The sequence below is a fragment of the Oryctolagus cuniculus genome, chromosome 20 (assembly GCF_051225735.1).
Source record: "Oryctolagus cuniculus isolate XC-2025 breed Fujian yellow rabbit chromosome 20, ASM5122573v1, whole genome shotgun sequence".
Classification (NCBI taxonomy): Eukaryota; Metazoa; Chordata; class Mammalia; order Lagomorpha; family Leporidae; genus Oryctolagus; species Oryctolagus cuniculus.
In genome coordinates, this window is record NC_142886.1 from 27,575,320 (window position 1) to 27,589,808 (window position 14,489).

The 14,489-nt window shown below is 46.2% G+C and overlaps 1 protein-coding gene and 2 pseudogenes across 3 annotated transcripts in view; 2 read left to right on the forward strand and 1 right to left on the reverse strand.

Moving 5' to 3' along the window:
• Positions 1–14,489, reverse strand: part of POMT2 (protein O-mannosyltransferase 2) — a 45,419-nt gene that overhangs the window by 23,006 nt on the left and 7,924 nt on the right. For all 3 annotated transcript variants that reach the window (XR_016226628.1, XM_002719630.6, XM_089322430.1), the window contains exons 3-4: positions 3,940–4,044; positions 1,477–1,585 (exon numbers count right to left, since the gene is read on the reverse strand). Coding sequence is in view for 2 of the 3 variants with exons in the window: in XM_002719630.6 (XP_002719676.2) it covers positions 1,477–1,585; positions 3,940–4,044 (214 nt within the window). In the remaining variant the exon portion in view is untranslated. The remainder of the gene's footprint in view (positions 1–1,476; positions 1,586–3,939; positions 4,045–14,489) is intronic.
• Positions 8,918–10,009, forward strand: LOC138843045 (signal recognition particle subunit SRP54 pseudogene; annotated as a pseudogene).
• LOC100359076 (signal recognition particle subunit SRP54 pseudogene) lies at positions 10,210–10,914 on the forward strand (annotated as a pseudogene).

Sequence of the window (14,489 nt, forward strand, 5' to 3'; positions counted from 1 at the left end):
AAGCGCCACAGCTGCTGCACAGCTGCTCCCTTGTCCCTCAGCTCACTGTGTGACTTGATGCTTCCCCTTACTCAAGCCTCTGCTCACAGCCGCCTTCTCAGAAAGCTCCTCACTGCCTACCTACAACAGCACTGATCTCCCCCACTCCACCCTTACCCCTGTTATCTTCTACACCGCATTTACTGCTTGAGATGTGGCACAGGAGACGATAATCTACTTGCTTATTTGCCTGCCCCACTAGAGCTAAGCCCCGTGAGAGCACAGTGGCTCAGGAGTGTATCCTCTGAGGCCAAGAAAAGCGGTAGTCACTAAGAAATAGTGATTGAATGAAAAACGAACTAATGAATAAGGAATGAGTAACTCAAGAGAGAAATTAAAGATAAAAGGAAAAACAGCCAGTTCTCTACAAAGAGACCCCATAATCTTGCTAAATATCCATCAAAACAAAGCCGCCCATCTTTCAGACAAGCCTCTACAATACCCACCTAAACTAGTGTGGACCTCTTGAAATGTTAAGCTCCATGAGGTCATAAACTCACTTCTCTAGCCTTGAAGAACAAGGCCAAAATGTGATCAACTTCTTTAACATTTATTTATTGATTTTCATCTACTTGAAAGGCAGAGCAATAAAAACAGAGATAGGGAGGGAGGGAGGGAGGAAGGGAGGGAGAGATAGAGAAGAAGGGAGGGGGAGAAAAATAAAGGAGAGAGAAAGACAGAGACGGATCTTCCATTCACTGGTTTACTTCCCAAATGTTCCCAAGAGCCAAAGCTGAGCAAGGAGCCGGGAACTCAATCTGGGTCTCCCACGTGGGTGGCACTTGAGCTATCACTACCCACTGCCTCCCAGGATGCATTAACAGGAAGCTGGTTCAGAAGTGGAGCAGCTGGGACTTGAAGCAGAACTCCCACAGGATTCAGGTGTCGCTGGTGGCCTCTTAACTGGCTGTGCTACGACACTGGCCCCTGAACAGAATGGACTTCTATCATCAACTCTCATTTACCTGTAAGAGGATTATCCATGAGAATATGTAAGCTCCCAATTTGCTGTCCCCTGCCACCTAGATACTTTCGCGACACCTGCCTTTGGAATTTTTTAGGGAATATGCACTAATCTAAACAATAATCTAAGAGAAGTTACACTAAAATTGTAACTTCCTTCAAACACACAGCATGCACACACACACAAATTTATATTATCATCCATTCCAAACTCAAATGTGGGTAACTCAGAGATAATCTATTCCCAAAGATTACCCATGCTTACTGCCCCTTTCCATAACATAAAAGCTTGCTAAATTAAAGTATTTATATATGCAAGTGTCACTGGTGAATGTGATTTGTAATACATTTTATCCAATCCTGAAGCTAATTAAGAACTGGGCCCAGAGACAGGATCCCTGAATAGGTGGATTTTTAATGACAGTCACAGTGTTGCAACCCATTTCCCTAAAAACATAGTGCAAGACAGCTTACCAAAGGTGAGGAGGGCAGCAGTGAGCAGTGCTGCCGGCAGGGACTTGGACAGATCCAATACAGTGAGGTAGGCGAAGGGGACCAGCCAGGAACCGAGGAATGCACAGAACTACGGAAGGAACAGAAGTGCTGTCAGCAAACTAGACCAAGCATCGGGGACCCACCTGACTCTGCGCAAATGAAGTTTAAGATGGAGAACCCTGATGAGGTCATGCTTCTAATGACCAAAAATCACCTACAATATTTATGAATAAGAGGTCGGACGGTATAGGGAAGAGTCAAATCAAGCAATACAGAGCCAGTGTGAGTGCAGCAGGTGAACACCCTGGCCTGAAGAGCTGGCATCCCATATGGGCACCGGTTCAAGTCCTAGCTGCTCCACTTCCGATCCAGCTCTCTGCTATGGCCTGGGAAAGCAGTAGAAGCTGGCCCAAGACCTTAAGCCCCTGCACCCATGTGGGAGACCGGAAAGAAGCTCCTGGATCCTGGCTTTGGATGGGCACAGCTCTGGCCATTGTGGCCATTTGGGGAGTGAACCAGCAGATGGGAGACCTCTCTCTCTCTCCCTGCCTCTCCTCTCTTTCTGTGTAACTCTGACTTTCAAATAAATAAATAAATACATCTTTTAAAAAAATCAAGCAATACACACACGCGTGCGCCTGCTCTACCCCAGCAGTATCTGCTGCATTCACATGAAATCAGCAAAGTTCACGGGGCGGGGGCGGGGGGGGGGGGGCACTGCCCCTCCTTGCTAGCTATGGCCCTGAGAAATCATTTCTGTATTTCAACTTCCTCATCTGTGTAAAGTGAAAAACAAAAGTTCCCACCTTGTAGGCATACCCTGAGAACAGAATGAGCTGAAGTTTTAGTAACACACAGAAAGTAACTGTAAACATTAGCTTCTATTACAAAACAATGGACACAAGTTAACAGAGACTTCTCTGAAAATATCTTGGTATTTTAGAGAATTCTGATGTTATTTCTCCCAATTCTTTTCTTCAATCACACCAGAAACTACTCTTTAATCTACAGGATATATTTTGAGCTTGGTAAGACTGCTCAACACTTCAGGACCTAGAGGGTTATTCGGTCTTCTGTCTTTCAAAATCACAATGCCTCTTCCATTTCCCACCACACCCACCACCGGTAAACAGACAAGTCCAAAGAATGGGAAATTCCCACCAGGGCTTGCATGTTTTTGTAAACAGAAAGCAATGCGTCCTAGCGTGAAAAAGAACAAATGAGGCTGTTTCATCTGGCCTTCTCAGAATCTGTAGCAAGTCTACAGTGAAGTCAGGCCTGCAACCAATTACGTACACTACATGGTGTTCAGGAGTTACTAGGGAGACACAGAATCACTGTAGGGTATGAACTTACAGGTAGGAGACATTCTTTGTTTAAGTTTTTATTCATTCATTTATTTATTTAATAGAGCGAAAGACAGACACAGTGAATGAGCTCCCATCTGCTGGCATACTCCCCAAATGCCCACAACAGGCAGGGCTGAGCCAGGCCAAAGTCAGGAGCCAGAAACTCAATTCAAGTCTCCTTCGTGGGTGGAAGGGAACCAACCACTAGAGCTATCACCTGCTGCCTGCCAGAGTTATGCATCTGCAGGGAACTGGAATCGGGAGCCAGGACTCAAACCTGGGCCTTCCAATATGGGATGCAGGTGTCCCAATGTGTGGCTAAACTGCTATGCCAAGCACTCACTCCAACACTCCTCATTTATGTGGCATGATCTGATCATGCAAATCATCCCCTGATTACCCCAGATAAGTACACAGCCATTTATCTAAAATGCTTTGAGATCCTCAAGGAATGTCAAGTGCCGTGTAAGCCCCAGCGGTCAGCTTCTGCAGGTTTCGTTGAGCTACAGTACAGGGTTCCTGCAGACTTGGGTGTTTAGGCCCCACCATGGTCCCCCAAGGCTAGTGCTGGGGACCAGGGCACAGAACCACACAGCCAATGTCAACTTCACAGCTGCACATGTGTGCCTGACACCTTCATGGGGAAGGACGTAGAAACTTCACGATAGGGTGTGGGGATGCCACACTCTTCGGAACAGGCTCTCAGAGGCAGCAAGCGTGCAGCAGCTGCAGCTGCAAACAGGGAGGAGGCGCTGCATGCCCCGGCACTGAGGACAGCTGTCCTGATGGCCCAGCTCCCGGCTGCTCCCCACCTGAAATCTGATGCCACACACGGACAGGGTAAGGGGTAACAGGGCGGGCTTGCTCCTATCTGTGTAGTCTCTGCATTAATTGTGACCTGACCTTCCCTTCTTCCCTACCCGGGTTCTGAATCTCTGTATTACCCAGGTGGATCCAATCCCCCTCCCCTCCACCCACTACCCTGAGGTCCTTTCAGCCACACTTGCCACCACTCTAGAACTTCCAACTGCAACGTTCCAGACTGAGTGTGGTCCCAGGGTTCGGTCTGTCTATAGCAAAACAGGAAGCTTACTCCTCTCATTCCTATGTAGCTGTGGTGCTCATATTTGTCTCCAGGCTTCTGGAACAAAAAGGTACCATCATATCCACTCAGGTAGCCAGCAAGACCGATCAGCATCTGAGGAGAAAAGAACACACAAACTCCTGAGAGACCCTGGGGAGCCGCTCCTCTGTGCCCCGGACGTCACTGCAGCTGCACCCAGCCTTGGCTCCCCTTCACAACCGTCCGTCGGAGGAGATGCCAACGTGACATTTCCTCCAGTGGCAGCTGCAGAGAAAGGCTCTTCTGTCTACAAAGCTCATGCTTGAACAAACCCTTTCATGTGTCATGGCCAAGTTCCTGGGAACAGTATAAATTAAACACTTAGAAACAAACCCCACAATTTGAAGGGCAGGGTCAGCGAGCGGCTCTGTTGTTTAGCCTTCTTTCATTTGCTATGAAATACAACATGACAGCTCTTAGGGGAAGGCACAGAACAAGGCTGATTCCTGAGAGATGAGGCCACTGAAGGGGAATGGAGGGGGACAAAAAGTGACCAAACAGCTACACGCCAGGAATAGAAAGACATGAGAGAGAGAGGGCTGCAAGGCAGATGTATGTCCCCAGAGCAGAACAGCAATAGCAGTAAAATGTCAAAAGCCGACTGGTTTCTCCTGTTTCCAGTCTTGCAAAGGAACCTTGGCACCCCCCAGACCATAGGTCAGCCACGACCTGAGATGGGAAAGTCACGAAGCCTCAAAACATTTACAAGACTCAGCCTGTTCGTTTCCATATGTCCTTGGCCACGAGCACTGCAAAATTCGCTCTCCCACACGAGTAATCAGAAAGCAACTAAAATATAAAAGCTGTCAAATGCCACACAACCGTGACAGCCCAGGCTGCTGGAGCCTGAGCCCCACTCTGCTCAGGCTGCATGGAGGGACACGGTACGGTGGCCTGTGGAGAAAGCCCCTCCTAGCCAACACTGCTCCTGGGGCTCTGACTTGGACCACCAGCCAGCCGGCTTTTTTTTTTAATCTAAGGAGATCTACACAGAGTTCCCATCTGCAATTCCATGTCAAGGCATAGAAGCCAAAGGTTAGAAGCCAAGGATTATAAAGTTCGATTTTAAAAAGGAGAGGGGATTCTATAAGCCTCAAAAAAAAAAAAAAAAAAAAAAAAAAAAGAGGGGAAGCCCAGGTTTCAGAAGTGAATTTAATACAGAATAATATAAAGTATTGAAAAGAGGGAGCAATTCAAATGCCCAGATGAACTAAAACTGACAGGTGCTACTCAAACATACACTCTTCTTCTGCTTGGGATCCTGGAGGACACGCCTGCCTGGTGCTGGCCATAAATTCCCAGACTGCTGGGCTGATGTGGAGCCAGGGATGGCTTGGATCTCAGTGCCCCTCATCCCAGCTACAGGGCACTGTGAGGATTAGGGGTGTTACTCAAAGTAAACAACAAACACTATGCAAAGCAAGAGCAGGCACTCAAAATTCTGCTCCCTCGAGGTCACAATAGTCCTGAGCCAATTTCTTTTTTTTTTTTTTCCAATGTCATCATTCTACATAGTAATATCTCATAAGATCACATTGACATTCATTCATTAAAATAATCTTTTTTTTTAATTTATTTGACAGGTAGAGTTATAGACAGTGAGAGAGACAGAGAGAAAGGTCTTCCTTCCATTGGTTCACTCCCCAAATGCCCACTACAGTCGAAACTGCACCAGTCCAAAGCCAGGAGCCAGGTGCTTCCTCCTGGTCTCCCATGCGGGTGCAGGGGCCCAAGCACTTGGGCCATCCTCCACTGCCTTCCCAGGCCACAGCGGAGAGCTAGACTGGAAGAGGAGCAGCTGAGACTAGAACTGGCACCCATATGTGATGCCAGTGCTGCAGGCGGAGGATTAACCAAGTGAGCCACGGCACTGGCTCCCTGAGCCAATTTCTTAACTGAACAGTTCACTGAAGTCAAGATAAAAAGACGAACAATCAGAGCCACTGTTGTGGTATAGTGGATTGAGCTGCCACCTGCGATGCCAGCATCCTATATGGGCACTGGCTTGTGTCCCACCTGCTCCAGTTCCATCCAGCTCCCTGCTAATGTGTCTGGGAAAGCAGAAGAAGATGGGCTCCTGCCACCCAGGTGGGAAACCTGGATGAAGATCCTGGTTCCCGGCTTTGGCCTGGCACAATTAGAGCCATCTGGAGAGTGAAGCAGTAGATGGACGATCTCTCTTCTCTCTTGTCTCTGTAACTCTTTCAAAATAAATAAATAAATCTTAAACAACAAAAAAAAGACAAATACTAGAAATGAGCAAATTCAGAGAAAACAAAATACAAATTACTAAAAAGAAAAAACTTAAAAAGCTCAACCTGACTCATAAAGACATGCAAATGGAAACAGTGATACACCGTTTTTAACTCTCCAACTGACACAGTTATCTGGGGATGGCATTTCGCCTAGCAGTTTAGACACTAACTGAACACCCACATCCCACACCACAGTGCCTGAATAAGAGTTTCAGTTTAGCTCCTAATTCCAGCTCCCTGCTAATGCATGCCCTAGAGGGCAACAGATGATGACTCAAATACTTAGGCCCCTGCCATTCACACAGGAGAACTGGATGGAACTCCCCTTTCTTAGCTTTGCCCTGGCCCAAAAGCCAAAGGCGTTTAGGGAGTGAACCAGCAGATGGGAGTTCTGTCAGTCTCTGCCTTTCAAATAAATATAAAAAATTTAAAATAATAAGTTGACACAGAGGCCGGCATTGGCATAGTAGGTAAAGCTGCCACCTGCAATGCTGGCATCCCATATGGGAGCCGGTTTGTGTCCTGGCCACTCCACTTCTGATCAAGCTCCCTGCCAATGGCCTGGGAAAAGGAGAAGAAGATGGTCCAAGTGTTTGGGCCTCGCTACTCACGTGGGAGACCCAGATGAAGCTCCTAGCTGCTGGCTTCGGAATGGCTCAGTCTTGGCCACTGTGGCCATCTGGGGAGTGAACCAGTGGATGGAAGACTTCACTCTCTTTTGCTCTCTCTCTCTCTCTCTCTATAACTCTGACTTTCAAATAAATAAAAATATATTTTTATTTATAAATTTTCAAATAAAAATGACATAATTTGTAAGGTATGATCATGCTAATACTGGAAATGGTGTGGGGGAGAAAGTACTCTCATACACCATCTATGGGAGTATATACTATTGTAATATTTTCACAGGAAAACTTAGCAATTAATCACTATAATTCTAAATATGCAAATTTATTGATATTTTTAGTTGCCTGCTGCGATTCTTTCAGACATACCGGTACAACTATGTAAAGACGTGTCTTATCCTTTTTTTTTTTCTTTTCTTTTTTTTGGACAGGCAGAGTGGACAGTGAGAGAGAGAGAGACAGAGAGAAAGGTCTTCCTTTTGCCGTTGGTTCACCCTCCAATGGCCGCCGCAGCCAGCGCGCTGCAGCCGGCGCACCGCGCTGATCCGATGGCAGAAGCCAGGTGCTTCTCCTGGTCTCCCGTGGGGTGCAGGGCCCAAGGACTTGGGCCATCCTCCACTGCACTACCGGGCCATAGCAGAGAGCTGGTGTGGAAGAGGGGCAACCGGGACAGAATCCGGCGCCCTGACCGGGACTAGAACCCGGTGTGCCAGTGCCGCAAGGCGGAGGATTAGCCTAGTGAGCCGCGTCGCCGGCCGTCTTATCCTGTTAACAGCTAAAAATGGAAAATAACTTGCCCATCAATAGAAGGGGTAAAACACTTTATGGTATATCAGTATACTGGAATAATATATAACTGCTAAGAAGACTATGACTGTGGAAAGAAGTTAAGTTATGCCATGGTTAGGACGGGCACTGTGGTCCAATGGATTGAGCCACTGCTTTATCAGAGATGTGGTTCAAGTCCTGCCTACTCTGTGCTTCATTCAGATTCAGCTTCCTGCTAATACACCAGGAAGCAGACAATGGCCCCAGTACTTGGGTTCCTGATACCCATGTGGGAAACCTCAATGGACTTGCAGGCTTCTCTTTTTGGCCTGGTTTAGGTGCAGGCATTTGGGGAGTGAACCAGCAGATGGAAGGTCTTTCTGTCTCTTCCTATTGCTTTGCCTTTCAAATAAATAAATCTATGAAAAATGCTGTAAAAAGATATATCATGTTTAAAGTACAAATACACTGTGGCCAGCATGTTAAGCTGCTTCCTGAGACACCTGCATTCCACACCAGTGCGTCCAGGATTGAGTCCTGCCTCTACTTCCAATCCTGCTGACTGCACCTGGGACACAACAGGTCATGGTTCAAGTACCTGGGCCTTCATCCATTGGAGGACCTGGGCGGAGCTTCTGGCTCCTGGTTCTGCCTTGCCCAGCCCCATCTGTTTTGGGCTTTGGGCAGTGAACCAGTAGATGGAAGAGTGATCCCCCCACCCCCGTGAACTCCCTCTCTGTACCTCTTTCAAATACATAAGTAATCTTTTTTAAAAATACAAGTTTCTGAACAATTTTAGCCTAACCTCATTTTTTTAAAGATTTATTTATTTATCTGAAAGGCAAAGTTACAGAGAAAGAGAGGAAGGAGAGAAACAGAGAAATCTTCCATCTGCTGGTTTACTCCCCAGATGGCCAAAACGGCCGGGGCTGGGCAGACCCAAAGCCAGGAGCCAGGAGCTTCTTCCAGGTCTCCCATGAGGGTACATTTGGGCAGTTGGGCCATCTTCCACTACTCTCCCAGGTGCATTTGTGGGGAGCTGGATTGGAAGTGGAGCAGCCAGAATTCAAATCAGCACCTATATGAGAGATCCCCGTGCCAGAGGCAACAGCTTGACTCGCTGTGCCACAGCACCAGCGCCCATCTCATTTGTTTTTAAAAGGATTACGTGTAAGTCACCAGTCTTCCAGCTGGTGGGAGTTGGTGTCGCAGTGCTGGGCGCTGGGCCCCTAGTTTATATGGTTCAGGAAGTCAAGTTGTGGGACCATTCCTGTCTGTCTACTCCCAAGTTTTCCTGGTTTTCCTCCCATGGTGCAGGGCCCCTCGAAGAAACCTTTAGCCTCTCAGGGCCACGGCGTTACTGGTGCCTTTCGTGAATCATAAGTACATCTTAAAGGCTTCAAGATGGTACTCGCAGACCTTGGAAGAAAAATAACATCAACATTATGCTCATTGGGCAATGCCACCATTATCAAGCAAGAGGTATTAATGCTATGCTAAAGGAAGCATGTACAGCATTATTGGAAGCAGATGTTAATATTAAACTAGTGAAGCAACTGAGAGAAAATGTTAAGTCTGCTATTGATCTTGCAGAAATGATTCAGCATGCTGTATTTAAAGAACTTGTAAAGCTTGTAGACCCTGGAGTTAAAGCATGGATACCTACTAAAGGAAAACAGAATGTGATTATGTTTGTTGGGTTGCAGGGGAGTGGCAAAACAACATGTTCAAAGTTAGCATATTATTATCAGAGGAAAGTTTGGAAGACCTGATTGATATGTGCAGACGCATTCAGTGCAGGGGATTTTGACCAACTAAAACAGAATGCTACCAAAGCAAGAATTCCATTCTATGGAAGCTATACAGAAATGGCTCCTGTTATCACTGCTTCTGAAGGAGTAGAAAAATTAAAAAATGAAACTTTTGAAATTATTATTGTTGATACAAGAGGTCACCACAAACAAAAAGACTCTGTTCGAAGAAATGCTTCAAGTTGCTAATGCCATACAACGTCAAAACATTGCTTATGTGACGGATGCTTCCATTGGGCAGGCTTGTGAAGCCCAGGCTAAGGCTTTCACAGATAAAGTAGATGCGGCATCAGGAACAGCAATGAAACCTGATGGTCACACAAAAGGAGGTGGTGCACTCAGTGCAGCTGCTGCCACAAAAAGTCCAATTATTTTCACTGGTACAGGAGAACAGCTAGATGACTCTGAACCTTTCAAAACACAGCCTTTCTGGGGCCAGCACTGTGGTGCAGCAGGTTAACGCCCTGGCCTGAAGCTCTGGCATCCCATATGGGCACCGGTTCTAGCCCCGGCTGCTCCACTTCTGATCCAGCTCTCTGCTATGGCCTGGGAAAGCAGTAGAAGATGGCCCAAGTCCTTGGGCCCCTGCACCCACGTGGGAGACCCGGAAGAGGTTCCAGGCTCCTGGCTCCTGGCTTCGGGCTTCGGATCGGCACAGCTCCGGCCGTTGAGGCCACCTGGGGAGTGAACCATCGGATGGAAGACCTCTCTCTCTGCCTCTCCTCTCTCTGTGTAACCCTGACTTTCAAATAAATAAACAAATCTTTAAAAAAAACTCAGCCTTTCATCAGCAAACTTCTTAGTATGGGTGACACTGAAGGACTGATAGATAAAGTCAATGAACTGAAGCCGGATGACAATGAAGCACTTATACAGAAGTTGAAACAGTCAATTTTCATTAAGAGACATGTATGGGCCCCTTCAGCCAGATCTTGGGGATGATCCCAGGTTTTGGAACAGATTTTATGAGCAAAGGAAATGAGCAGGAGTCAATGGCAAGGCTAAAGAAATTGATGACAATAAAGGATAGTATGAATGATCAAGAACTGGGCAGTACAGATAGTGTCAAAGTTTTTAGGAAGCAACCGGGAAGAATCCAGAGTTGCAAGAGGATCAGGTGTGTCAACAAGAGATGTTCAGGAACTTTCGACACACTATACCAACTTTGCACAGATGGTAAAAAAAATGGGCGGTATCAAAGGACTTTTCAAAGGTGGTGACAGATCTAAAAACGTGAGCCAGTCACAGACGGCAAAACTGAATCAACAAATGGCCAAGATGATGGATCCAAGATCGTCCTCACATGGGTGGTACGGCAGGATCTCAGCCAGGATGAGGCAGCCTCAGCAGGGCATGATGGGACTCAACAACATGCAAAGATGCCTTACTACAAACTGACTGAGGTGACTGCATTATTTGCTGAATCCTCAGTTTCCCTTCTTTTTGCAAATGGGAGAAAAAAAAAAACAGTATTTTTCTTCCCTATCTTTCTTTTTCCCCCTCATCTTTCCCCCTCTTTCCTCTTCTATCCTTCTTTCCCTCCCTCCCTTTCATATAAGGGAAGAATATATGATCTTTGTGGAAATCATTGTACTTTTGCTTTAGATTTTCTTCTTAGTTTTCACCATAATAAAACTTAAGTTAATCAAATCATGATATAAAATTTTAGTGCTTAAAGGTTCTTAATTGTCTCAAAAGGCTGGGGCCGGCGCTGTGGCATAGTGGGAAAAACCGCTGCCTGCAGTGCCAGCATCCCATATGGATGCCAGTTTGAGTCCCAGCTGCTCCACTTCCAATCCAGCTCTCTGTTATGCCCTGGAAAAGCAGCAGAGAATTGCCCAAGTCCTTGGGCTCCTGTACCCACATGGGAGGCCCAGAAGAAGCTCCTGACTCCTGGCTTCGGATAGGCACAGCTCCAGCCGTTGCCGCCAACTGCGGAGTGAACCAACGGGTGGAAGACCTCTCTCTGCCTCTCTTTCTCTGTATAACTCTGACTTTCAAATAAATAAATAAATCTTTTAAAAAATTGTTTCAAAAGGTCAAGCATTACATCTGGAAATAGTCCTGGTCAGTAGTTAAATGCTATCTCAATAAAAATGCTGTAAAATAAACTTAAAAGTGGTTATAAGTTAAAGGGTTGTTAACTTTCTTTATGGTTTAAAATGATCAGTGTATTATTGCACAAAAAGGTAGAAAAGCAAATAGATACATGTCATTTAAAACTATGCCTGGAAATATACTTTAAATGAGAAATATGGTAGAGTAACTTCATCATGAGTATTAGGTATTTTTATTTAACTTAGAATAATTGAGATAATTTTGCCATAGAAAATCTTAGCTCTGCCATTTAAACTGAGATTGATAATTTGATTACAATTCACAGTGTATAATATTTTGTATATAACTTGTGTTTTAACCTATTTGAAGTCTTAATAGCAATTTTTGTTTTTTTAAAGCCACTTTTACATTTCTTACATACCAAAAATCTACTTGAAGAAACAGATATACTTTGATAATAACAGCTAATGTATAGACCAAATAAGAAAATGTTGCAAGCATTGAGCTGTCATGATTATATATTAAGAACAATGAGACTATAAAAAAAAGCATTGCGTGTAGGAGGCCATCTTTTTGGTGCAGTGGGTGAAGCCACTGCCTGTGAGGTCAGCATCTCATCGTAGCAGGATTTGTGGATTTCTTTCTTTTTTGTTTTTTTGATTGATTTATTTATGTCAGATGAGAGGGAAAAACAGAGAGAGAGGTCCTCCATCCACTGGTCCGCTCACCAAATGGCCGCAGCAGCCAGAGCTGGCCCAACCTGCAGCCAGGAGCCAGGAGCTTCCTCCATATTTTCCACACGGGTGCAAGGGCGCAAGCAGCTGGGCCATCTTCTGCTGCTTTCCCAGGCCACAGCAGAGAGCTGGATTGGAAGTGGAGCAGCCTGGCCTGGAACTGGTGCCCACGTGGGATGCCAGTGCTGCAGACAGTGGCTTTACCTGCTACACCACAGTGCCGGCCCCCAGGTGACTTATTTCAAAATTGGCTCTGAGCCCAGCAAACGAGTTGAAAATGTTATGCCTCTAGGTGTCTCCTTTAGTAGCAATGAAAAGAAGAGAGCCTGAACACTTGGTCTGTCCTAGTCATTTTACATACCTGAGAGCAACTTCATAAAGTGGGTGGGTGCTGTGTTCCCATTTTACAGACTGGGCCAGTAGGGCAAGGTCAATGGTTTGCCACAGGGAACAAAGCTGTGAGTGTCAGATTCAAGGTTCAGACTGGCTTCGCACGTGTCTCCCACTCGGACTACAGATGGTAGAGGAACGTGTTGAATATTTGGGTTGGGCTAGCCTGGGGACTAGACCCTCTGAGAGAGGAGAGTTTTTAAAGGAAACCCAGCCCAGTCTTTCAGCGGGGCACTGTCTGTCCTTTTGTGCAGATCCCTAGCGCTCAGCTCACTGTGGACGTGTGAGAAGGATGAGCTGGTTTGTTTCAGGACTAAAGCCTTCCCTTCCTCACACCCAGCCCCTGCGTGAAGGGAGGAATGTGAGGCTTCTGAGGCGAAGCCTAAGGACTGTGGTCTGCCTGTGCCCCTAATTCCTCCTCATGGTCCTGTGTTCTGTCAGTTGAAAGATTGATGAGAACCTGGAAACTTGGGAGAGGCAGCAAAGCAGCTTCTACAGTTCTGAAGCCCAGCCAGTCAGAGAATCAAGAAGTCCCCATAGGGGCTGACACTGTGGCACAGCGGATTAACGCCCTGGCCTGAAGCGCCAGCATCCCACATGGGCGCCGGTTCAAGACCCGGCTGCTGCACTTCCAATCCAGCTCTCTGCTATGGCCTGGAAAAGCAGTAGAAGATGGCCCAAGTCCTTGGGCCCCTGCACCCGCGTGGGAGGTTCGGAATAAACTCCTGGCTCCTGGCTTCGGATTGGCGCAGCTCCAGCTGTTGTGGCCAATTGGGGAGTGAACCAGCAGATGGAAGATCTTGCTCTCTCTTTGCCTCTCCTCTCTGTAACTCTGACTTTCAAATAAATAAATAAATCTTAAAAAAAAAAATTCTCCAAAATGGCAAGTAGGGAGTTTCTCCTATACTACTGGGACTGATTCTTGTCCCTTCACATGGATACCCAGCCCTGGTTCCCCAGGGGCTCCAAATAGGAACTTTAAAAAAAATAAAATTAGATAGGTAGAAAAGAAAGTAAAAGGTCCTCTATCCACATTTCTATCAGTGTTAACCAGTTTTAAGTTTCTTTTTTTTTTCTTCAAGATTTATTTATTGTTTGAAAGAGTGATAGAGACAGAGAGATCGTACATCTGCAGATTTACTCCCCAAGTGATCACAACAGCTGGGTCTAGGCCAGGCGAAGCTGGGGGACAGGAACTCCATCCTGGTCTTCCTCATGGGTAGCAAAAGCCCAGGGACTTGGGCCATCACCTGCTGCCTCCCAGGCACATAGCAGGAAGCTGGATCAGAAGTGGAGCAGCTAGGACTTGAACTGGCGCTTCCATAGCAGCTTAACTCACTGTGCTGCACACTGGTTCCTGTTAACAGTTTCTAGTGTAAGAGATCTTCAGAATTTTAATGGAGAATGTATATTATGAAAAGACTACATGGATTTCAAATATTTTTTGCACTGGGTCTTGAACTGGCATCCATATAGGATGCTGGTGTCCCAGGCAGGGGCTTAACCTGATATGCCACAACACCAGCCTCTCCATGAACTTTCGAAATAACCTTGTGTATCATCTCATAAATATTTATATAAATGTAAGTGTGTATATTTTTATATGCATACTTTTTTTTATAAAAATATTTATTTGAAAGGCAGAATTAGACAGACAGAGGCAAAGACAAAGAGGTCTTCCATCCATTGATTCACTCCCCCAAATGACTGCAACTGCTGGGGTGGGGCCATGCTGAAGCCAGGTGCTAAGAACTCCATCTGGGTTTCCTACATGGGTGACAGAGACCCAATTTCTTGGGTCATCTTCTGCTGCTTTCCCAGGCACATCAGCAGGGAGCTAGATTAGAAGTTGAGCCCCTGGGACTCGAACTAGCACTC